This window comes from Cydia fagiglandana, chromosome 20, assembly GCF_963556715.1.
Source record: "Cydia fagiglandana chromosome 20, ilCydFagi1.1, whole genome shotgun sequence".
Taxonomy (NCBI): Eukaryota; Metazoa; Arthropoda; class Insecta; order Lepidoptera; family Tortricidae; genus Cydia; species Cydia fagiglandana.
This window is the reverse complement of record NC_085951.1, coordinates 10,581,079-10,608,600: the sequence shown is the minus strand read 5'-3', so window position 1 is coordinate 10,608,600 and position 27,522 is coordinate 10,581,079. Positions and strand designations below refer to the sequence as shown.

Genomic DNA, 27,522 nt, shown 5'->3' with positions numbered 1-27,522 from the left:
AGCCAATGTTGGTAAATGCGATTTTTGTCATCATTGGGCCATCGGATGATATCGTTGATTAGCCAACGTTACCAAAATACACAAAGGCCCATTGTTGGGCATCAATGCTACAGCCAATGTTGGTAAATGCGATATTTGTCGTCATTGGGCCATCGGATGATATCGTCGATTAGCCAACGTTACCAAAATAAACAAAGGCCCATTGTTGGGCATCAGTGCCACAGCCAATGTTGGTAAATACGATATTTGTCATCATTAGGCCATCGGATGATATCGTTGATTAGCCAACGTTACCAAAATACACAAAGGCCCATTGTTGGGCATCCGTGCCACAGCCAATGTTGGTAAATGCGGTATTCGTCACCATTGGGCCAACGAATGTTATCGTTGTTTAGCGAACGGTAGCAAAATACATAAAGGCCCATTGTTGGGCATCACTGCCACTGCCAATGTTGGTAAATGCGATATATGTCATCATTGGGCCAACGAATATTATCGTTGTTTAGCCAACGGTACCAAAATACACAAAGGCCCATTGTTGGGCATCTGTGCCACAGCGAATGTTGGTAAATGCGATGGTGGGCCAATACAAAATTAATGTTGGCTACGGAACGAACCTCATCCCAACGTTTTCCCTACCGTTGGCACCGTGGGCCCCAACGAAAATGCTACTAGGGAAGACTCCGCTGTCCGTCCGTCTGTCACCAGGCTGTATCTCACGAACCGTGATAGCTAGGCAGTTGAAATTTTCACAGATGATGTATTTCTGTTGCCGCTATAACAACAAATACTAAAAAGTACGGAACCCTCGGTGGGCGAGTCCAACTCGCACTTGTCCGGTTTTTTATATGAGTACTTATCAGACAGCGATAATGTAAACTTTTGTCAGTTTAGTGACCGGAATGAAATGGTATGAATATTGAAATAAAATGAAGGAATAAAAGGAATAAAAAAATTATTCATGTCGTTCATGATACTAGTGGACCACAAAATGACTGAGACTTGACTTGAGAGTATAATATTTAACCGTCGACATAAATGTCGAATGAAGGATAAAAGAGACATTCTGTATGAAATTTTCCAAACAAGGTGACCAGTTTTTATTGTACTCAAGTATACACGGTAGTGTCAGTAAATTACCAATGTCCACTTCCGCTGATTGTTCAATTGAAATTTCACATTTATCGCATAGCTCACACGAAGCGGAATAACACACAAAGACATATTTTTCCTAATATATAAAGTTATACAGGATCACAGGCTACATAGACACCGCAGGATGACTCAGCTAGACCGGGCCGGGGCCGGAACGGGGCTTCCGGCGCTTCGTGTCTATGGAAAGCACCACGTCATCACCGATCAGCCTTCATGGAAAATGACATATCGGACGAATCAGTGTGTAAAATTTACTTGTAAATTTCTACGGTGTGAGCAGCGCTACTAAGTTGCATACTTACAACAATAATTACGAGTATCTACTACAACAATCCACAAGTTGACCCCTAGAACTCAATTTTTTGATATTTTCAAATTTATATGAGCAATTCAACTGAAATAATTATACCACTTTCCGGGTTCGAATCCAGGTAAGTGCATTTCTTTGGGTGTTTAGCACGAACAGGTACCTACGAGTATATCGTCGCTTAGTACTTAGTCTTAGTACCTACCCATAGTTCAGTAACTGCCCTAACATAAGAAAAGTGGATACATACTTATGTTAGCGCAGCACTGTACAAGCTTTGCTTGGTTTGAGAGTATAATATAGGCTAGGTCGATCTGTATAAGCTTGTCCCTCAAATGTTTATATATACATATATTAAAAAGCCGATGGGTTTTGTTGCCTGATTTAATTTTTTAAATAAATAAAAAATAGTGACCGCAAGTCATCACTGCATCTAGTTAAAATGATCAGTGGCCAGGATTCAAGACATAGCCCTCAGTTATTATCATTAGTTAGGAATGCAACAATATAATACCGAGCGCGTAAAAGTGTTTTAAACCCGACAGAAACAAGTAATTGTTTAAATGTGTGAGAAAACCTTTAATTAGCTTGTGCATTTTAAGTGCAATTGCAAAAGCCCTTATATCGAAGACATAAGTTCTGTTATCGTGTAACAAAGGTGTAATAATTTCTGTGTTATGAGTTAAAGGCTCTATGTACGCTGTTTTGCCATGCTTCTTAGACTTTTGGTATGTAGCTTGCTTTATTCTTGATAATGGATTTGTAACAAAATGTTATCGTATTTGATTTGTATGGTTGATCTCAAAAACGCACTGCGTTTTTGGAAATGCGACGCTTATGTTCTTTAGTTAGGCCTTTTGGTACTCAAGTCGTAAGTATCCGAAAAAAGTTGGAGGTCACAGTCACAGTAAAACAAATTTTAGACTTTTCCATGTGGAAAGTTTTGCAATTTTAATATGTTTTAGGCAGTGGCAAGTGTGACAACTCCAGTACTGAACTACTGAAGGGTATTATAAGTAGGTATCTTAACTTTGAAATAGGTATGCTTGCACGATGTTTCGCCTGTTTCTTTTCAATAACCGTTAATTTTACATGATGATGATGATGATGATGAACCGTACGGAAGCCTGGCGAAGGCGACTTACGTGGACGCTGAATTGATGTTATATTAGCTTCAAATAATTATGTCTGAATAACTCCTGCAGCTTCGTTTTTGTTATTATGTGCGAAAATGTCTATTCGATGTGTTTCTTGGATAAAATGCGCCATTAGAGAGTAATTTCCGTGGAAATGTACGTACCTCGTTATGGATTTAATAACAGTCTCATAACTATTTCAATTAAGAGACCTTACAAAGTTAAACTTTTAGTTCGAAGCTGGTCCGATAGATGGCATTGGCAGCACCGCACTGAGCGCGTTGCGAACTTATGAAAACATTTAAATTCAATACAATACTTTCATTAAAAACTTATAACATGACAGTAGAAATTAAATGAGGGCGCCACTTTCTACGTAACTGTCACATTTTTGACGAAAAATGCTTACACATGGCAACAATTTAGTATGGGAATTTTTTAGTTCCATTTTATTTAATTTCTACAATTTTATGTCGCACTATAAGTAGTTGTTTATTTGATAGTACATATTATTAAAAAAATTGAAAAATAGTAGGTAGTTACTTTAATGTAAAACTGTCTCAGTGGTTTACGATGAGTTAAAGAAACGACATATTACGCCATTATTTCCTTATTGAAAAACCGGGAAACTATCAAACGACTGTACCAAAAAAAATACAAACAAATAAAGACTCTAACACTAGTTACTTAAAACACAAAATCGCTCGCACCACCATCCCTAGCAATTCATAGGCAACTCTATTGTATAAAGCGATGGTTTTGAACTATAAAACCTTTTATACTAGGCGCTCTAGCTCAAGTATAAAATCATCCATTATTTCTAAAACAATATATTCAGAGCTCTCTCCGCGAAGCGTTACTTTGACGCGAGGGGTCTTCCAATATCGGTCGTATTTAGTTCAGATGGGCGCCGTAATTGCAAGAGGCGCCACTGTCTTTGAAGTTGTTCCACATTTTAATGCATTGCAAATGGTTTTAGGAAAATACAAGTGGATAGAAGTATATGTATTGTCGATATGAAAGAAATATTATTCATGTTTGTATGGGAAGGGCACCGTGTGAAGTCTTAGACTTCAAACAAGATAGACCGATGATCACTATCACCATCTGGTGGATTTTCTGCGATCTTGACTAGATCAATGATATAGTAGGGCTAAGATGGTCGGTTTTTTATCATTTGTCATCATGGCTGTCACGTTCTAACAAGTATGTAAGTGCGAAAGTGACGCATGACATGACAAGTGATAAAAATACGACCAAAGAGAATAGATAGTGTAGAGGGCTATTGCCAAAGTAAATTTTGTAGTCACGGTACATTTACTGCCATCTATCGACACACTATTAAAACTTAAAATAAAATTTAAAATGTATAAATTAATCAAAATATGTTTACGGATAAATGATTTTTAATTTTTATTGTTCCATACTGACCCATGTTCTTTCACTGATGCGTGTTAAAATTGTTAAATATCAAACGGTGTCGTCAACGCCATCTAGTCGAGAATAGGCCAAAGGTATATGGCGCCATCTATTCGAGAATGACTTTTTCTTGATTTCCGAGGCACGTTTTTAGGGTTCCGTACCCAAAGGGTAAAACGGGACCCTATTACTAAGACTTCGCTGTCCGTCCGTCCGTCTATCTGTAACCAGGCTGTATCTCACGAACCGTGATAGCTAGACAGTTGAAATTTTCACAGATGATGTATTTCTGTTGCCGCTATAACAACAAATACTAAAAACAGAATAAAATAAAGATTTAAATATACAACAAACGTGATTTTTTACCAAAGTTAAGCAACGTCGGGAGTGGTCGGTAGTGGTTGGATGGGTGACCGTTTTTTTTTGCTTCTTTTTTGTTTTTTTGTTTTTTTTTGCATTATGGTACGGAACCCTTCGTGCGCGAGTCCGACTCGCACTTGCCCGGTTTTTTTCTTAGACTTTATTTATCTTATACAGAGTTATATATGTCTCTGATACGACTAATATACCGCCGACTGTTCCGAGCAGTAATTGTGTGATAAAGAGAATGTGGTATGCGTTAGAGTCGTTAGACGGACATGATTCGTGACGACATAAGAATTTTGAACTTAGTACTAATATACCTAGTATTTAATCTACATCTATGTAGGTACCTATCTTTTATATACATCGTAGTCTACTACCCACAACACAAGCCTTATTGTGAGGCTAGGTATAGTCCGTTTTTTTAGCATTAGAAAGAAGTTGCAAGAAGGTAAGCGATCTTGACATGTCTTTTAATTGAAAAACGCTTTTTAAAAATCAAATACTATTACTTATGAAAGCAGAAGAGTATAAATGATCGTATTAGATTCATAATTGTTACATATTTGCCGTAACTTATTTTCAAAACGAGTTTTTCAATTAAACGACACATCAAGATTGTTTACCTTATTTCTAATGCTAAAAAAAACGAACTATAGATATGTGTAAGATTCTCCCATAATATTATTTATTCTTTTATTTATTTAGATAATTTTGGTCACGGACTAAACAGGCATGTAAGTAATATTACCCCTATTACCTATAAATGCATGAATTCATAACCACCTACCCTGTATCAGCCGTGGCTCACTCCGCGATTTCGTCGCTTTGCTACAGGTAGCTAAAAGTACATCCGTTCGACCCCAATTTTGGGGTTTGCCATAAGCCGCGCGTGGCGCTGTCGCCACCTAGCGACCATATCTGTGCTGATCGTGACAGACGCGTTTTGTTAGAGAGTGAGTCTTCTGTACTATTATTTATTCTGTGCCTGTATCTCGTAAAAAATCTATTTGCCGTTCTATTATTTGTATTTATCCATTCCCCAGGTATAAAGTATTAAATAAACAACTATCATCGATGTGTTCCAGTCGTAAAAGTCGTTACTACACAAAGGGATGTCGTAACTGACAATTTATACGAGCTCTAAGTATGGGCAATAAAACTTTACAATTAGCGCCACCTGTTATCGGATAGGAGAACTACAGTTTTGTTGATGCGTTTTGTTTAATAACGGTGGTGTTAGAGGCACATATTATTTAGGCGCAATATTATTATTGAATTATTAGCTAAGTACAGAGTAGAACGAGTTTTTTTTAATATAAGGTAAAACTATATTATAACGTGAAATGAGTTTTACTTATCATTACGTCATTTTCAGATATGTGTTTGTTAGGAGGGACAAAATTTAGTAAAAGTTTGCTAAGTTTTATGAATAAGGGGGCAAGTTTCTATATAACCTAGGCATGTATAAAATTTTGCACATGCAACGTTTTTGTGAGACTTTGCGCCTACCATCATTATACTAATATTACAGCTTGACAAAAAAAGAGTAGAAATTAAAAAGTGGCAACACTGTAGTGTCGTCCCGTTTTCTTATATTTATTAGTTTGAAAGGGACGACACTACAGTGTTGCCACTATTTAATTTCTACTCTTTTTTTGCCAAACTGTACTTCTGTTTTCGAAAACACATACCCAAGTAATCTTTGCAAAAAAGATTATCTCGAATTAAAAACGATAACCCGCATTTGAACTTCTTACGTTACCTGATTTCACCCTGCACCCCTCTTGGACATTTCCACTCCACTGTGGGTAACCAGTATAATAAGATCCCTAGACTCATACAATTTAGCGTTTGAGTATTTATAATCTAAATGGTCGGTCCACAATACTTGTGCAAGCTTTATGAGTAACTAGTTGTGCCAGATTCGAATTTTAAAATTGTACTTCGTTTGATGGTAATTTGATACTATTCGTAGTGCATCGCGTACCTATAAATAAGTACGAGAGAGATGCAATGCGAGTATGGCATCTCAATATAAATACAAGTTGTGATTTTTAAAATTGAAGTACGGCTCTTTGGGTGCAAATCCCGTGAGACATCGCCAATACGCGATACGCGGTTGTAAAGGGGGGGGGGGGAGACGCGATAAGGGGGGAGGGGTTAAGGAGGGGAGGGGAGATAATTGATTGCCCTGTGATTGATGACTTTAGAGGTAGGTACGTGAAATTTTAGATTTAGTTTAAAATGCATTAGCTGAGGCCAATAGATATGTCTTATAGTGTCATGTGTGGAAAGGGTATTGTTTTACTGCGAGATATTTACTTTATTTTTAATGCTAAATAATGGAATATTTCTGACGTATTACGAAAAGGTACCACATTGTCGGTTGTCGATAAGGTTGATTCCAAATTGAAGGTTTTTCCACTTCTAAATATTTTCCTAAACCTAAATATTTTCTATTCTCGATGATTATTTAGCATGTTTTACTTTTTTCAGAATTTGCAATACAACATTTTTTTTTCTTTCAAAAAAAGCGAAACCTATAAACCTAGAATATATTATGCTGAAATTGCTGAAGCGATCGACGTTAAAATCAAAGTGATATGTTAAGATTTAGTTAATGGAAAACGTTTTCTCCCGAAATGGAAATTGTATGAAAATAGTTACTTTTCTCTGTAACTAGCTATACTTCCCTCCTGTTAGAAAACGGTATCTAGATATTTTTGGCGCATAGTCTGATACACAACTATTGATGCTGATTGTTAGCCGCACTTAGATAGGTTTCCGCTCAGACCTATTGTTATATTTTGTAAAGGGCATTTTCGTAATGGAATCTATGGGAGCGTTGACCCCTGAATATTACGTAACGCCATCTAGTGAGCCTATATGAGAGGTCTAAAATACTTTAACGAATGAGATTGACGCACTCCTCGGGGTAGCCTGATTCCCTAGAGGACGCGTCCCCAGGCGGCGGATAGGGGAAAGCTCGATGGAGGATAACACCTCCATAGGGTAGGAGGGAAATAAAATACCTCCCGCGGACCAACAAGGCCGGAGAAGGATACTCCGCACCAAACCCCTGCCCCGGGCTTCTCCGACATATTTGGAGTAGAGGCCGCGGGCAGTGCTGCGTCTCTAGGCCGGGGCATCCAGAAGAGATGGCGGCGGAGGAACCCCTAGAGGGTCAACGGCGGCGCTCGCACCTCAAGGATAGGTGACAGTCTTGGCGTCAGGTGGCAACCGGCCGTAAAAACAACAATAGCCAAAAAAAAACACATCTCCTAATTAAACATGGCAAGACACAAGAAACGAGATAGTATAAATGCTAGGGCGTACCCCCAAAGCGACGTAACTGCTCCGAATGCGAAAGATGCGAACCGAAATGTTAGGGCGTTCCCCAAAAGCGACGTAGACAAGAACAAGCGTTCGCAACAGCAATTACGCATAGCAACGTGGAATCTAGGATCACTCACTGGCCGACAACAAGAACTGGCAGAAACTCTCCATCGGAGACGGGTCAATATTTGCTGCATACAGGAGACTAAGTGGAAAGGTGCAAAATCCAGAGACCTAGGACTGGGGTACAAACTTGTCTACTATGGTACTGTCAACAACCAGAATGGCATTGGCATTGTCTTGGATAAAGACCTGAAAAACCGCATAATAAACATTGATAGACGCACAGACCGTCTTATGTCGATCAAACTAGCATTAGATAATCAACCAGTTATAAATATAATATCAGCATATGCCCCCCAAGTAGGATGTTCAGAGTATGAAAAGGAAATATTCTGGGAAGACCTAGATGAACTTACCCAAACCATACCCCAAAATGAAAATAAAATCATCTGTGGAGACCTAAATGGTCATGTTGGGAAATCAAATTATACGTTTAACAATGTTCATGGGGGCTATGCATATAGAAATCTTGATAAAGAAGGGATGACCATATTAGAATATGCTGCTCGGCATGACTTAGTTTTAGTAAATACATGTTTTAAAAAGAAACCCGAGCATATCATTACATATAAAAGTGGAGGAAAAGCTACACAAATAGATTTTATAATAGGAGATAGAAAACTAAAATCCCAATTTAAAGATTGTAAAGTTATTCCGGGGGAACCCCTGACTACTCAGCATCGAATCCTTGTGACATCATTCAGGCTGCCCAAACCTATTAAAACTATTGTGGATAAAACGGCCAAAATTAAATGGAAAGACCTAAACAGCGCGAAAGGAGAACCTCTTATTGCCGTCATTCACAAATACCTAATGGATGAAGCAGACCGAGACTACGAGTCGTCAAATGAAATGTGGGAAAATTTTGAAACTTTCTGTAAAGCCCAAGCAACAACATTGCTGGGTGTTTCCAAAGGTGGCGTCAGTACGGGAAAAGATCCCACGTGGTGGAATACAAATGTGAAGGAAAAGATACGCAATAAGAAACAGATTTTTAAAGAGTGGCAGAAGTCAAACGATGAAGATGGCAAAAATAGATATAAAGAAGCAAAATTGCTTGCTAAGCGTACCGTTGCTCAATCTAGGGCTAAGTCGCGTGAGGACTTATACAGCAAAATAGAGAATAGTAAATCAGATAAAGAGATATTCAAAATTGCCAAGAAAAGGCATAACGCCACCCTAGACGTAAAAATAAACAAATATGTTAAGGATAAAAATAACATACTTTTAACTGAAAATACAGATATAAATAAACGATGGTATGAGTACTACGAATCACTGCTGAATGAGGAATTCCCGAGTGAACAACTCGTTCCTTTAGAACCAGTGCTGGGTCCCATAAAAGATCCAACCATAGGTGAAGTACAGAAAGCAGTATCTCAAATGAAGAACAACAAGGCAGTTGGGCCAGACGAGATACCGGCGGAATTGTGGAAAACGCTGGGACCTCTGGGTATCGAATGGCTAACAAAGCTGTTCTGTCTCATTTTAAGAACATCAGAGATACCAGACTCCTGGCGAAAAAGCCTTCTAGTGCCGTTCTACAAGAACAAGGGAGAAGTGACCCAGTGCGGAAACTATCGAGGAATAAAATTAACATCCCACACCCTCAAAATATGGGAGCGTGTACTCAATCAGAGAATACAATTATTAACATCAATATCACCAAACCAATTCGGCTTTACTCCTTCCAAATCCACGACAGATGCAATCCAGACAGTAAGAGTACTAATGGAAAAACACAGACTGAATAAAAAGAACCTTCATTTCATATTCATTGACTTAGAGAAGGCGTTTGACCGAGTGCCGAGGAGACTTGTGTGGCAAGCATTAAGAGACCAAAATGTACCCGAGTATTACATCAAACTGATCGAAGATATGTACCAAGGGATCAAAACTCGGGTAAAAAGCCCAGCTGGTTTGAGCGACAGCTTTGAAGTCAAAGTAGGCGTACACCAGGGATCGGCTTTAAGCCCGTTACTCTTTAACCTGGTCATGGACTATCTAACAAAAGATGTTCAAGCTCCGCTACCATGGAGTCTGCTATATGCGGATGATATTGCTTTAGTGGCCAATACGCCTACACAACTCCAAAAGGACCTATTGGATTGGATGACTGCCCTCGAAAAATACGGTCTCCGCGTCAGCAAATCAAAAACTGAACACATGGAATGTCTGTACGATCCAAACCCAAATTATAGGGCAGCTAATACCATTTACTACCCCGACGGAACATCTGTACCAAAAGTGACACAATTTAAATACCTGGGCTCATTGATGACAGCAGACGCAAACATCGATGCAGACGTAGCGCATAGAATAAACGTGGGGTGGCAAAAATGGAGAAGCTTAACAGGAATCATGTGTGACCCTCTGATGCCAATCAAAACTAAGGGAAAGGTATACAAGACTGCAATAAGACCTGCTTTACTATACGGCGCCGAATGTTGGACTGTCAAACAAAGTCATGAACAGAAAATACATGTAAATGAAATGAAAATGTTGAGATGGTCGGGGGGTGTTACTAGACTAGATAAAATTAGAAACGAACTTGTAAGAGGTAGTTTCAAGGTAGCTCCAATACCTGGAAAATTAACAGAAAGTCGACTAAGATGGTACGGACACGTTATGCGAAGAGACGATGACAATGTGGTTCGTAAGGCGCTGGAATTGCCCGAAATAAAACGCGGTAGAGGGCGCCCGCCCGGCACCTGGTGGACAAACATGACCCGAACAATAAAGCATGCCAAGCTAGACATAACGACAATCCAGGACAGAAGTGCCTGGCGTAAATTAATTAGGAGAGCCGACCCCACCTAAAGTGGGAAAAGGGAAAGAAGAAGAAGAAGAATGAGATTGACGCACGATTGACCGCTAGAAAAATAGTCTGAGAACTACTTTAGTCCTTAATATTTTAATTGTCGTTGACTGATTGTTGAAGAGTCGCTGATGATTAGTATTAGAACGTAAAATATTTCTATTTGGAAAATTATTTCAGAGCGGCAGACACTTTTGGAGACATGTTTCATCCATTACAATTGAAGCTGACTGTACTTATCACTCACTAGTCTCTGATCCACCTTTAGGCCACTCATCACATGATACATCAAATAACTATTGACGTATGAATGAAATATCTATTACAGAAGCAATAAATCATGCGCGTGCTTCGAAAAAATAACCGGAAATCTAACGCATCCGTAATTATAAATATGACTGCAAATGATACAGTCGGAAACCGAATTATCACATGCAAAAAACTATGAATAATGACCACACATGTCACTCCTAACTAGGATAACTTAAACAAACATACCTGTTCTATAATATTATTATAAAACGCCAGCTGTCTAACGACAATATAACTATTTATTGCCCTAATTAAATACAAACGCTTGTTAGTTTTGTGAAACAAACCCCTAATCATATTGTAATTAACTTCGTTTTTACGCTAATTCTCGACTCTACGTTTTTTCTACGCTCCCAACTCCAATCAAAAATAAACCATCACGCAGCTACATAAAGTATAAACTAGCTTGTTCCGATTGTCAAACTTTTTTTTTCTTTGCAAGTCATTATCAAAGCATTATGTAACGTATCTCAAGCGAGTAAGGTGCTAATTTGTTAGTAGACGCGATGGTCAAATATTTGAGTTTGTGAGGTGTTCTTCATCCATATAATTAGGCTGCAGACACCTTGGTGAGATGACCACTGGCGCCTTGGGCCGTGTAGGGTGACCGCACTTTGGTTTTTAAATCAGGACTTTTAATGAGTACTGTCATTTTAATTTTATGTTTCCTTTGTCCTATGTTTATTGTTTTGATTACGATCTAATTATTTTAAATTATAAACAAATTAAGATATTTTTTAATCAGTAAGGTATGTGTATATTCAACTAGACAATAAAGATAAGATATATAGATATATACATATATTAGATATGAATACCTACCTACTGTATAAAAATAAATAGGTACGTTTATTGCAATGAACTTTAATGACAAAAAACGAATATATAACATAAATGTTTTATTAGAGATAGATCGATAATGTCATATTCAAGCAATTTATGAGATTAATGACTTATAAAAGTGGTACAATTTGTAATAGCAAATATCATATAACTAAGTTAAAAGTGACATGTCAAGGCTTCCTAATAAATATATGTTAAGTAATGCTAACTCGATAAATACTGCAGATACTGCGACATAATACTATTACATTATTAATTTACACATAAAAGGAAAACAGCCATATTTGTTCCGAGAAAAAAAATATCTTATGGCTCAAATACTGGTACAGCTAACTTTGTTAGCTAGTATTAACTAAATTAAAGTTACTTAATAAGTAAAAAAGTAAGTTTTCTTGTAGTATGACTTATGAAATTTACTTTATCTAGTTTTCAAGTAATCAAATGCTAGTAAATATAAACTAAGTAGCTACGATTTTGTTAGTCGAATATTATTTCTGATAAGGAGACACAATACAATACAATACAATACTCTTTATTGCACACCTCACATGCACGTAGTTTACAATAAATATAATTACACAGACAAAAACATAATATAATTATTATTGTAGTAAAACTACTAAAGCACTAAAACAAGCTACATATAAAAAACATGTACTTACTCTAGTCTGTGTGGAAAGAGAAGAGTCCTCAATTGTATTGGTTCCCGTATAATCCACGACTCTTTTCTTTCCGCACAGACTTTATTATAGAATTGATTACATAAATCTAATATGAAGGTCAGTAGGTGTAGGTATACTTATTGACGCATCAATTGATGTTTTATCTCGCAACAGATCATAGGCGATACTCCACACGAGGGAGTGACGGCTACGTACATTACACATGATTAAACCATGAACATGTCATGTTACTTGACACTACTGACTTGTCAAACGTCAAACGGCGGTTACAGAAAAGGAAGTTTCATTCAATCAATATTTATTGCGTGAGTTTATATAAGTTTTCACCACCACAGTATTTGTAACTGTTTTATAATAAACATTAAGGATGACTCACGTTAGACCGGGCCGTATCCGGGCCGGAGCTTCCGGCGCTTATTTTTCTATGACATTACAGGCGATCACGTGATGCTTTCCATAGAAAACGATGCGCCGGAAGCTCCGGGTCGGACACGGCCCGGTCTAACGTGAGTCATCCTTTATGGTATTATTTTACTTCAAATACTGTTTATTCATTAAATAATTATGTGAACGTAAGTTCATTGTATAGGTAACTACAGGGTTATCATTATCACAGACAAGCATGGAAGCTATTATAACAATATTTTATTTGATTTAAAAATGTAGGTGTTTGTAACGTAACTTAAATTTATTTCTAAAATACTTGTACCTACAATGTACAATTAAGAAAATAGCAAGCATTTTAATTCCAGCAATGAATTTTAACACAGTTATTGTGTTTTCATTTTTTATTAAAAAAAATTAAAAAGAAATAAAATTGTTTTTAAATCACATTTCATCATGGTCACCATAGTTAAATTTCCAATAAACGCTAGTATGGTATCTCTATCAATATTTTTTACTGATTCGGTAACAAGCCAGTATAGCCTTAGGGCCAAGCAGGTGGGTAACAAGTTCATAAAATATTTCTACCGAATTTTATAACGTCTGAAATTGTGATATATCTACCTAGTTATGCCCCCTCGATCGCCCACGACGATATCAGTAAAAACAGGTATGTTTCAAGCTTTATACATTAGTTTTGTTAAAAATTGTTCAGCATCATCATCATTGGCCTTTACATGAATAAAATGATGGTTCAAACAGCGTCGATATGAGTGCAGCACTTCCGCAAAAAATTGTTCAGCAACACGTCTAAATAAAATCCCAAATCTACAATATATCACATGACAAAACCTATTCCAAAAACTACTCTATTTAACTATCTTTAATCATTAAAAAAAAACTACACAATTGCTCAAGTTTACACATCAAAATTAAATTAAACCCGTAACATTGACGTATTCGAAGATAATCATCCCAAAAACGGAAAATAACACGGCCGACTAACCTTTCGTTTACGTACGAGCATAAACAAGAAAAAAAGGCAAAAAAAAGTAGACGAACGGTCATAAATAATAGAATCATTAACATCTGCCGCTATGATTTGGATCATCAATTTTTTTGACGAAAGTTGTAGTTTGTCCAGGCTCTATTGGGGGCGGGAGACGTGTTTTGACGGTTATTCTTGTGCTATTATTTTTTAATTTCCGTTACGAAATTAACTTTGGATGGCTAGTTTATTGGCTAATGCGAACTTTAAAGTTCAGATCTAGATCTTAATGTAGGAGCTAATTAAAAGTCGGGTAGACCTAGAATTGTGCCAGTAGTTAAAATACATATATGTAAATGCTAGATTATGAATAAATTGACGTATGTGTATATTATGAATTAATTACCCTTCAGCGTATTAGGATTCGTTTTAAAGTTGCAGTAAAGGTAAGAATTATAGGTATAGTAATATAAGATTACCTAATACTTAAGATTTCTCACTGTTTGTTTAGTATAGTAGACTGATGTTTTATCAATTAATTTCATCCTGAAAACTGCAGTAGAAAGCCAAGTAAAATGATGATAGACTTAATATAAACAAAAAAAAAACATTCGTATAACTGACACCAGACTAAGTCACGCAAAACCGCAAGCCTCATGGCCTAAAAATAAGTAAAAAAAAAACAAAATGTCTACTAACCAAATGATCTGAGTGGGGGTCTCTGGGCGCACTAGGGGCCGGGATGGGCCACAGCAGTTTGGACAACATCCGTTGACTTTGGTTATAGATGAGCTCCTACGAAGGAGAAACAAGTACTTTAGTAACTGGCAATGGGCACCATAAGCCTGTATATTAGGGGGATACATTTGTTAATAGGGCATTCTCCTACTAGTCCAATCAGATTCTTTTCACTGTCAAAACGATTTGCTAAAATGAAATTTATTATATGAAACATTGCACAATAACGTCTTATTTTGATCCGATTTATTAAATAGAAATTGTGTTTAAAAATAACTGGTAGGTATCTATGTTATTTTTAAAAATTATCTGGTGCTTTATTTCATGCATGGAGTGAGATAATTTATTTTAAATAGGTACAGTAAAATACACTATTGAATAGCATTTCCTTTTCAGGTGGGTGATATAGTAACGGCCTCCTAGCCTAGTCGGTAGTGAGCCTCTACGAAGCACTAGGAATCCTGGTAAGGGCAATTATTTATTTGTTATAACAAATGTTTGTTCCTGGGTTATAGATGTTTGTAGATGAGTGTTTATATATAAATATAATATACATATCGCCGTCTAGTACCCACAACACAAGCTTTATTGAGCTTAACTTTAACTGTTTACTGTATTGTATTGTATTTCTTTATTGCACCATTTGTTTGTGGGACAAGGTCGACGTGTGTAAAATGGTCCCATGATATATTTTGTTAATAATAAGAAGTTTCCTAATAATAATTAGGAATCTATTTTGTATAAGTTTTTATTTTGTGTTTGTTCTCACGAATAAAATAATTTCTCTATTTCTATAATTGTGCCTTTTGATAAATATTGTAGGTATATTAATATGTAAGTAAGTTGTACCTTAATGTACCTATCTATCAAAACACCCGTTGTTTAGATCGATCTCGGTATGATCATCAACCCAAAATATGTATTAATATGTACATATGTACCTACTTATTAATACAGTAACATACTTCCTATATTTTTTTCTAAGTTGTTTTCGTACTGCATAAGTGCATAATTGTGTGGCACTGTGTATTCTTTGTATTTCGATAGAAAATTAAAATAATATATATGACATGGAGATTCAATGAATATGAGATTATGCCATCGATATTTGATAAAAACAGTATGTTATACCTACGTAAGATTAATATCAGTCAATGTAAGTACAAGTATACCAACATATAGAAAATGATATGTTTTAAGGAAAGCTGTCACGGAAATAAAATGTATGTCTATATAGGCAGGTGTTGTAGGTACAAGACCTACATTGTAACCCAGCTACAATTAAATATATGACAATTATACGTTTTTACACGGGGGGTCTCTTCTCAGAACGGCCCATAGCTCCACTGGACGAAGGAGTTGAATAAGAGAGATTATTAATAATAATAACACGTTTTTTCGAACTGCGCCCGCGCCGGCGGCGTCTGCGCCGGGATATGGACAACGCACGTCGACAACCTTTGGCCTGATCATTAACAGCTGAGTTCAGAAACTTTGAGAGCAAGCTCTTACAGGCCTTGCCAAGATGACAATCGTACATAGACAAACGCCAAATGAAAAGAAAAAATGTACTGGGATGACAGACGCTAACGACTATGAAAAGCCACGTGCCACGTGACGATTTCCACACATTACCTATTTAAGTTTCGATTAGCATTTTCTATCAACGATTGTCATATTGGCTAGCCCCCAGGTACTAAAGTAAGTTAGTTTAAAGTAACAGTATCTGTTTCCTCCTAATCATTCAAATACAATTTTGCACCCGCAATGATATCGGTCCTTTATCTCACTGTTAGAATGCTATTTGGCTAATATGAGTAATTTAATACAACTACCAGTGTGTGTAGGTTATGCTATAGTTCGTTTTTTTTAGCATTAGAAATACGGTAAACAATCTTGATGTGTCTTTTAATTGAAAAATTATATTATTATTTGGAGCCTGTCGTGTCCCACTGCTGGGCAAAGGCCTCCCCCCAACCTCTCCACAAATCCCTGTCAAGTGCTATGTCTGGCCACTCCTTTAAGAAGGAGTCTAGTTCATCCCGCCATCGCCGGCAGGGTCTGTCAGGTCCCCGATTTGAGTTTTCGGGCTCCCACTCTGAAGTGATTTTGCCCCACAACTCATTCGGCATTCGGCAGACGTGACCAGCCCAGTTCCATTTTAGCATTTTATTTTAGGTTTTAATTGAAAAATACATTTTAAAAATAAGTTACGGCAAATATGTAACAATTATGAATCTAATACGATTATTTATATTCTTCTGCTTTCATTAGTAATCGTTTTTGATTTTTAAAAAGCGTTTTTCAATTAAAAGACATGTTAAGATCGCTTACCTTCTTGCAAGTTCTTTCTAATGCTAATTAAAACGAACTATAGTAATCAAACCTTCGAATCTACAATTCAACACTTTGTTAGACTATAAATACATCTCAAAAATTTGTACAAAACCGTTAGGCATTATTAACTCCTTAAACAAACACGTATAAAAACAGATACCGTAATTCCCCTGTTTTTTACGGACATTATGGATGTTTATATGGATAGTTAATTACAGGGCTTAATAAAAACTATCCTCTAAGTGATCTTAAATTACCGAAGGCTGTATTTAGATCTGGTGATTAAGCATATGGCCCCGCTATGTTTCCACTTTGTTTAGTAAACATGATTACATACACCACAATTTGGTATTTAACAACTACGCCACTTTACTATACACATTAAGAATATGTTTATCTTTGTTTATGTAGGAAATAATCTTGATAAGATAACGTACGTTCTGACCTTTTGTATTTGAGTATTAAGGAAGTCCTAAACTCAAGCGATTTTTTTTTTCACATCTATAAAAAAGCGATGTCAAACGAAAGCGAATTCAATTTATACAGAGCTGACTTTCTTAGCTATAGTTCGTTTTTTTTAGCATTAGAAAGAACTTGCAAGAAGGTAAGCGATCTTGACATGTCTTTTAATTGAAAAACGCTTTTTAAAATTCAAAATCTATTACTTATGAAAGCAGATAAAATATAAATGATTGTATTAGATTCATAATTGTTACATATTGGCCGTAACTTATTTTTAAAATGTGTTTTTCAATTAAAAGACACATCAAGATTGTTTACCTAATTTCTAATGCTAAAAAAAACGAACTACAACATAAAACCCCCCAACTATATGTAGTCTAATACTACAACTATGGTTCGCAAGTCCAATACGTAATTAAGTAAGGATACCAGTTCTTCTTGATTTTATTTGAGTTTCTTTCATTCAATTATGAAAATATTTTGCGTCAAAACTGCGTCATTCAAATAAAAATCACACCTAAACATAGATATTCGTCTTAGTTTAGTTTGAGACTGTCTTAGTGCGTTTTTTTAGCATTAGAAATAAGGTAAACAATCTTGATGTGTCTTTTAATAGAAAAACACATTTTAAAAATAAGTTACGGCAAATATGAAACAATTATGAATCTAATACGATCATTTATATTCTTCTGCTTTCATAAGTAATACTTCTTGATTTTTAAAAAGCGTTTTTCAATTAAAAGACATGTCACGATCGCTTACCTTCTTTCTAATGATAAAAAAAACGAACTATAGTTGAGAAATTTGGGACAATACTAGGGTAAAACTTACGGTAACGGAATCCGTACCACGTAACAACTAACTGCATTTAGAAGTTTCCAAACCGAGTGTTGGCAACCGCTGGCTGGTTAAAAAGTATAACGAGACAGTAATAATAGGTTGAGCAAACTTCGCGCCCGCAAAACAAACACGGTCGACAGAGCAGGCGAGCGCAGAGGGAACAGTTTCACTCATTTATACTTTGATTTATGTTTTGGAACCTTTTTTTAAACTATTCGGGTCTGAATTATGATTTGGCGTGATTGAGGTGTTTGATTTTAAGTTTCGGTATTTGGTTGTTTGGTTGGTTTATAGAATAGAATAGAATAGAATAGAATAGAATAGAATAGAATAGAATAGAAATGGTTTATTTGGTGTTGAAATATATGCTTAACCTATAATATACATCTTATTCTAGTACAAGACACCAAAATGGATGAATGGATTTATGTCGTTAGTGTTTTGTCGACCGAGTCACAGAAGAAATAATAGTACCTACTACCGTACAGAAAGGACACTTCCTACAAACCCGAAGTTTGACAGCGGTTCAGGGTCGAATTATGCTGTTTAGGGTTGTCAAAATTCAAGTGATTATCTTATCTGTGGTCGTGCACGCAAAAGGAAGTAAAGTGGTGCCAACCTTAATAATTGCTCGGAGCAATGCTGAGCCGAACGGAGCCGAGTTCGACCGAAGTCAGGAGTGTCTCCCCACAGACCGGTGACATCCGTAGTGTGTAAAACGTTCAAGTTGATAACAACGACCAAATAGTTTGAAAAACTTACGCAGCTAGATGTTGATGTCAACTAACCAGTCTTTCTCAGAGGCCACAGGGACAATGTCGTCCTCGAAACGTCGGAGGTAATTTTAAAGCTAAAGCATAAGCGATTAAGTCCTGTTAATGTTAACATTAATTTAGTTGCTTCAAACAGCATTTATTGTACACTATGACTGTTAAAGGTTATGAGTATGACTAAAAACTAAATAATTCATTGATCAAGGCATAAATTAGGGATTCGTAATTTTATTAATTGATACCCTGTTAATATCTTTTCAATTTAGTTCAAGAAAAGTTGTTCAAGCGCGGATTACCCTCATGCCCGCATAAATAAATTATTAATTAAAATGATCTATGAATCAATTAATTTTTAATGAGGAAGTTTAACAGGTGGCAAATAGAAACGACACCTGCAAAGTTTCAAGTTTAAATATTATAAAATGGTGGTGGCGAGGGAAACAAAATGTAAGTAAATAAGGTGCTTTGAGATAATTATGACATAAACACTTCATACTTTTACAACCCACCACAGTACCAGTTCGCCGGACGATATCAGCCTGTCAGATAAACGCAAAAGGTGACAGTTCCGAACAACAGACAGGCTAATATCGTCCGGCGAACTGGAAATCTGTGTCTGCGTTGTTATTCTCATTTCCATCATTCTCATTTGAAGTGGGAATGGGCCATATCTGTCGCAGGGATGACGACCGACGGGGCCAGCGAGTACTGTTCTGGAGACCTCGACTAGGAAGTTGAAGGGACGGAAAACCACGAGCCAGATGGTCGGACGACATTAGGAAGACGGCAGGGCCTGGCATAGAACCGCCGCATACAGAACAACATGGAAATCCATGAAAGAGGCATGTTCAGCAGTGGACGCGAATATGCTGAGAAGAAGAAGAGACTCGACATAATCATTTATTGTAAACTACGTGTATGTGAGGTGTGCAATAAAGAGCATTGTATTGTATTGTATTCTCAAAGTACGGGCCCGATTCGGATTTTGAAATAGACATCTATTAGATATCTTTTAGACTTCACCAAGATACGATAACGATATGTTTAAAATTTGCGCGATTCTGGAGATACTCTTGAACGATTTCCACAGGATATGACTTAGAGATCCAATTCACATCTAATAGATATCTTACTCTATCTAACGTAAAAGTGACATTGGTTGCCCGAATTGCGCTGCAAAAGAGAACTAGTTGATATCTAAACTATAACGTATCTAGAATGGATCTAGTACGTGTCGTCTCTTGTCGACATATCTTGAAGTTCGAATACGGCAGTATATATCTGTTATTATATTGATCTGTGAAGGTCCGGAGCTTGAAATTACGGCAATGATCGATGCTTATCGGCATTAATACAGCTGTCAGAATAATACGTACTTATCACGCGCGCATATCGGCGCGGCGAACCAGTCTGTTCTCGATGAGGGTTAACCAGATGCTTACTTATGTTGGTACAAGGTATGTCTTGCTACCTGAACTAGGTAATTGTGTGGGATTTTTATGGATTATTCATAGTCATTTATTAATAATATAATTACTTACATATTACTCATACATGATTATAAAAAGGTATTAGGAATCATATCTATGTAATAACTTTAAACGAGAAACTTTTGTTTATTTAAATCAGCGGTCGGCAACCTTTAAGCAGCCAACCTTTAAGTAGTTAACGGAGGTGACGCGGGCCGTACTTTGTTAATATTTATGGCTTTATGAGACATTGTCGTTTGTCACTATTACATACAAAATAGCCAAAGCGGCACTCGGGCCGCAAGTGACAGGTTCACGAGCCGCATGCGGTCCGCGGCCCGCAGTTTGCCGACCGCTCATTTAAATAACCTAGGTATATATATTTCGGACATCTCGGAAACGGCTCTAACGAATTCGATGAAATTTACGGGGGTTTTCGGGGGCGATAAATCGATCTAGCTAGGTCTTATCTCTGGAAAAACGCGCATTTTTGAGTTTTTATATGTTTTCCGAACTCGGTCTCCCAGATATTATAATTTTATATAAGGTCAATACGGGTAAGTGTGTCTGGCCTTCACATTGGGTCTACTGTTAACACATTGATTAGTGTTTATTGCAAATATAGACATTAGCTACTTGCTACTAGCGTTTCACAAGAGTCCTTAAAGTTTCGTTACTTTTGTTCATTTTACTTTTGACTTAAAACTTATACTCTCAAGATGAATGGGAGGTTTTGTAGTCTCATTTCGGGTTTCTTACATTTTTAGACCCTTAATTTCTATCTATAAAAGCAGAACTGTTGATAGGATAACATTAAAATAGTCATCTTTTATATTATAAATCGTCTTTTTGTACAAGGCTTGATGTAGGCAGACTAGCAGGTATGCGGCAGGAGGCATTTGGAGTTTATGCATTTAATACCTACTTACCTACCTATTTACATACTGAAATAAATGTCATATGCTAAGAAAGAGTGACCAAGGCCTCCAGTGACCCAGGCTGGAATCGAACCAGCGTCAGCGTCCACTGCTATCGCGGCAGGTGCCTGTGCCATTCGGCCACCGTGCCACAGCGCCATAGGTCGAATTTTTCCAAGTATATGCACTTCATACTGTGTGTGATGTGTATCTTATGGCGCTATTTACATACTGTATGTACTTCATACTGTAGTATGAGTACCTACACATATAGGTACATATATTAGTGAGCATTGCCGTTTGACCTAAAGCTAAATAGCTTCATGAATAAATCGCTCAAGGGAATTAAACTAACTCAAGTGAGCTTCGTAATTTAATTGTAAACTAAGTATAAATTAATGACTTAAAACTAATTAACATTTCTTTGCACGTACTTTAATGAGCTGGAGTCGTAAGCCGATGATTATCAGCCATATTGGTCCGCCATGTTTGAAAATAGATGAAAACTTTTGACCACCCATGTGTATTTTATGTAGAAAGTTAATTCTATTAAGTATTAAGTCCTATCATTGAAGTATTAATATCCTAGCTAAAATAACGTTAGGTATAGATAATTTATTAAGTAGGTATCTAGGTATATATGTCTACCAACGTTTTATATATTAATATTACTTAAATATATTTCAACGGATGGAATCAGAGCACATTAGCCTAGCTATTTAAATTAGAATTTCCTAAATATACCTATGAAGATTATCCCCGAAAATAAAATAAAATAGTCTCTGTTGATTGAAATATATTCTATAGAATGAAAGAATCTGAGATCAACGCCAAAATTGCAAAAAAATGTTGTTACCAAACATACCTAAAGGTTGGCCTTACCGCGAAAAATCAATATCAAAATTTCTCGCCCTCTTAGGGCCTCTGAACTCACCAAAATGCTCAACCGCCTTTCTGTGATTTCGGAAATAGAGTAGCCCAAGTTATTCAAATCTGATTATAGCGACGTTGAAAACGCTATAATCAGATTTGAATATATTTAAGCAAGGATTTTGCGGATGCTGATTTTTTTACATACGCGGATGCGGATGCGGATATTTAAAGCCTCACATCCGCGGATGCGGATGTCAAGATTTGGTACTTGAAAAACGACAAATATTACATTTTTAGTATTTTTATTAAATAAAACGAAACGTTCAGTATTTGACTAAGAATATAGGTGCGTTTTATTTAATAAATAGAAACTTGGTCGACTTTTCGGGATCTAGACGATTTCGTTATAAGTATATAATGATGAATTACCTAGTCTTACGCCGCTGCTAAGACGTTCCTGTTACCGACTTGGTCGACATCCGCATCCGCATGAGCTCCGCATCGATTTTATGCGGATGCGGATTTCGAAAATAATGCGGATGTTCCGCGGATGCAGGTGCGGATGCGAACATCCCTGGTTTTAAGTACCCGCAGTGCTGCAAGCATTGTTCAGGTTTAGATTGCGCCATGAGAAAATAATCCAAACCGCACTCCCCTAATTCCTACCATGCTTTACAGCTTAATTCTACGACATCAGAATTTAATTTACAACTTGCCGAGCTGTGTTTACGGCAGATTGCTGGTCGCACGCCCCGAGTAATGTCTTGGATTCCAGCGATACTGACTACAGGGTGGGAGATTTGAAATTGAAAACTGATAATCACAACGAACAAGTAATGATGTGGTGTCGCTGTCGTTAGATGTGTAAATCAATAGAATGGTTGAAAAATGTACGGAATACGATTTTTGTTGTCGGTTATGAGCGGGGAATTGAGGATTGTACAGTGTTGGACAATTTAGAAAAAAGAAAGCAAGAAAATACATCTATTGGACATTGGTGTATTATTCTACAAATATGGGTGGAAATAACGAGTAGGACTGTAAACTATATATGTATTATCGGTCATATAACTACACTAGGTTAGGTCATATTCTCATATTAATTAGTACAAATGAACTAGGTTCCTAAGTAACAAGAGGCGTAAATAAACTAAAATTATAATGTCAATTGCCAGACGAGGTAGTAAAGTAAAGTAATAATTACAATAGTGATAGAGAATAACTTTGTATAAATTATACTTATACAAAGACTAGAAGCTTGTATACAGTAGCTTGGTTTCTTAGGTTGTGCAGTCGTACGTACCTATTTCTAGCTGCTTCAACGGTGACACAGAATAAATAATAGTACCTACTAGGTACAGAAGACTCATTCTCTAACAATAAAACACGTGTGTTACGATCAGTACAGATATGGCCGCTAGGTGGCGACAGCGCCACGCGCAGCTTATGGCTAGCCACCAAAATTGGTGTGGAACGGATGTACTTGTTATTGCTACCTGTTGCAATGCGACGAAATCGCGGAGTGAGCCACGCCTGACGGTGACTCCAAGTTTAGGGGTCAGTCAGACAAAAAGTACAAAAACTGTATACTTTTAAACAAATAAAACGGTTGCCCTAACCACAATTGAAACAGTGATTTACGAGGAAATAATAATAATGTCAAGAACTTAATCAGCGTGGAGCGACGCGAGAGTCGGGCAGGCCGCAATTAGCGTCGCTGTACAAATATGAATGAGCGTCGGCGCCTGCACCCCCAGGCGGGTACAGTCGGCAGAGAAGTCTCAGAGAAAGGAAGACATGATTTTTAGACCTTACGGCGGCTGAAACACCAGGCCGATTTCCCTTGGAAGAGAATAATAATAAAAAATATGGTTGTCTGTAAAGTCGGTTTATACGGACAATAATTTTGCGTGATAACGTCATAAGAAAACGTGGCCGTAGCGTTACCACGGAGATCTGTCCACAACGTTACCATGGAGATCTGTCCACAACGTGACACCTTTTCGTGCATGCTACCGGTGTTCACCGATTTATAAGACGTTATCACGTCTATAACAATTTCTTTTTCATGGCTCAAGTACACTTCTAGATATTCATGAGTAAGTAACTAAAAATGAAAAATCAACGGGTTTTAGAAAATTTACAATGCTTCAAGATTCCATCCAAGAATATCGTGGTATAAGGTGATGTCGTGGTGTTCGGTGAGACACGGAAGGAGTCGATCGTGACATCTAAGCGCGATTGTTTTCTTGTTATATTTTCAAAGAGAGAAATATATTTTCAACCCGTATCAACATGAAGGGAAATAATCGTTGACCGCAGATTTCCTGTTCCAAAACTACATCAAGTTCACTAACATGAAAATGTGATCGTTGACTTGGTCGACTGTACTGTCATAAACCGGACCGATGCAGATTATACCCCAAATATGGACACGGAGCGACGTAATCAAATTACCTGGGCTCTCAGCACCAAGCTAACTCTATTGTCACGATAATTCTATAAAAACGACTAGCTTGACATCTAAGAGACCACAAGCCTGAATCTCCGATCTCGAGATATCGGCCAATAAAGTTAGACGTTTATGGAGCCGCCTAATTAAGCAACATATTTAACCGAATATCGCCATGTCGTTACCTTTCACCGACTAGCCGGGACGAAAAAACACCGCAATAGATTAATGATACGAGCCAGCGCCGTGTTTAAACGAAAGAAAAACGAACTAACAATGTATGATGCTCATACAATCGGCTTGTAGCTAAAAGATCGGCTCGAAAGCAGAACGCAGTATCTTCGTACTGTACGATGGTTTGAAATGTCTTTTCGTTTTGAAGTTGGCAGTGGTGTCGTGCGCGAGCGGTGACGCGTCGGCCGCCACCCGCGAGCCCAAGCGAGACACGGCTACAGATTGGAAAGAGATGGAGGAATAATCAATAGAGGCGCCACCGGAGCGCCGCGGGGCGGCGCCCGCGACGGCCCCACGCGCACAACTCTTATTGAGAAATTCTCAAGATGATGCATAATTTCTTTTTGGTTTCCTGTGTGGCTGCACTATCCATGTTAACAATATTACCATTTATCGAGGATATCTTGGACTTTGTGTGCCCTTCGGCCGCTGATTTATAAGTTAGCGGTGCGATTGTTTTAAGATTAACCGTTTAAATGTTCGGTATATCAGCTTGGGAGCGATTGTATTCGTGTACGACTCTTATAAGACTAAAGAAGGCTTTATTCTGATGTAAAATTGTGCTTTTAAAGTTAAACATTTCGATGCGTTCATTGGCATTTTAAGTCATCAAAACAAAGGTTTTTCTATAGACTCGTCACCATACTAATCTTATAGTTTTATAGAAGATTTATAACATCTTAACCAGTCCACAAGACAATTATAACCAGCGTTCCGTATAAGGGCTTATAAGCCCACAAAAAGATGATCATATAGCCGTTAAAACAGCAATCAAGCCTTATCACAGTTATGGTAATAAGACATGCTAATTCTCAAAACCAACAAGCAGAGAAAAAAAAGAAAATCGCTCGAGGCTAAAAAAGGAAAAAAGCGCGCAGACGGGCGCCAGGGCCCAATTATGGCACGGTGGCCTAATCCACAGTCGTGGTCGAGATATCTGGGGAATGCGGGCTACGGGCTAGGCGTTTGGCTATAGACTGGGATTATTGAAGTAAAGGTTGAAGATTGAAAAAAATTGCCAAGTCTGAGTTAGGGCAGCAGTGTCACGTACGCTTATACTTCTTAAAAAATTGCCTTCTTTCCAATTTTTTATTAATTTAATTCTTTTAATTCTCGTTAATTCTTTCTTTTTATCATGATGTTTTTGCGAGTTACGAGTTATGTTTGTTTATGTACCTAAGTGTAGTATAGGTATAGGTACACGATTTTTAAATATACATTTGATTTACGTGTTGTATGAGGTAGTTGTGTCTGTGTTTTGCAGTCACGAATTGTTATTTCAAGATATAAAACATTCCACACATTTAGACATCCTTATTTTGACGGTACCGATAATTTTGACCTTTGACTGTTCATACCTACCAGTTATTATAGTTATGTATTCTGCTCAATGTATCTTGTTTTAGCGTTTTATCTTGTAGCAGGTATCGATGGCGCGTTTGTGACCACGACAATATCCGTCTATGATTTAGAATGAGCGTACCGTGACCTATCGGCCACGGGCGTGACGCCATTGGCCGGTGACGTCCCGCCCATGTCCGGTGTATTTGTATAGCTAAGTCTATGCCGATATCGGTAATTACCACGATATGTCACCTCCGTGCTGTGATTGCAGTTTTAGTCACTTAAAATCTGTTTAAAACCAATTTCTCAAGACCACGTAAGTCCCCGCGAACTTGTACAAGTATTAATTCAATTCTAATAGTTTTGAACCCTTAGGTATACATAGATACCTATAAATGATAGTTCCAAAATTGCCTTGGGTGTTACGAGGCAAGCCAATCCTTCAGATTCAGTTGATGACTGAAATATTTACATACGCAATAGGAACGAGTTATTTAAAAGTGCTAATTGTCTTGTTTTCCAGATTTTATTGTCAGGCCTATTCGGATTTCGAGATAATCACAAGATCTAGTGACGATTTAGAGATCAACTAGATCTACGCCCCCCCCCCACATCTGGCGTCTTTCGAGCGTCGGCGTCTACAATTCTATGGCCGACGTCGACGCAACGTCGACGCAGCGTCGACGCAACTGCGCAGCGACGTCATTTTCCATAGCGCTGGACCGACGCCGGCAGACGCCGACGCTCGAAAGACGCCAGATGTGGGGGGGCCCTACATTAGATATCGACTAGATGTGACTTGGATATCTAAGTCATAACTTATCGAAATCGTTCAAGAGGACCTCCAGAATCGCGGAAACGTCAAATTTGACATATCTATCTTACAAATATCTTTAAATTATCCATATCGTAACTTGTTGGAGTCTAGTAGAAATCTAATTCATTTTCCGAATCGAGCCGTGTATTTTGCAACAATCCTCCTCGAGGCTGCAGGTCAGTTTTTTGACAGTTGACAGTTTTTGAGCAAAACTAATACTTGTCGTAAACTTTTATTTCACTGTAAACCGAATATTTAGGTACGAGTACTTGTGAATATGTCCCCAATAATAATAAAAATCGATGGTACAAACCGATAGTCCACTTAGCACTAGCTAAACCTCTATTACATTAAAAATACACCTTAGTACAACGCTCATAGAGTTTAAATTTCAAT

The 27,522-nt window shown here is 37.4% G+C and overlaps 1 protein-coding gene across 8 annotated transcripts in view; it reads right to left on the bottom strand.

Annotated features, from left to right (window-relative positions):
• The window catches only part of LOC134674793 (T-box transcription factor TBX3), a 137,724-nt gene that overhangs the window by 31,704 nt on the left and 78,498 nt on the right, over window positions 1-27,522 (bottom strand). For 4 of the 8 annotated variants that reach the window (XM_063532924.1, XM_063532928.1, XM_063532925.1 and 1 more), the window contains exon 4: window positions 14,570-14,665. The exons of the other annotated variants lie outside the window; for them this stretch is intronic. In XM_063532924.1, coding sequence (XP_063388994.1) covers window positions 14,570-14,665 — 96 coding nt within the window. The remainder of the gene's footprint in view (window positions 1-14,569; window positions 14,666-27,522) is intronic. 8 annotated transcript variants of the gene reach the window in all.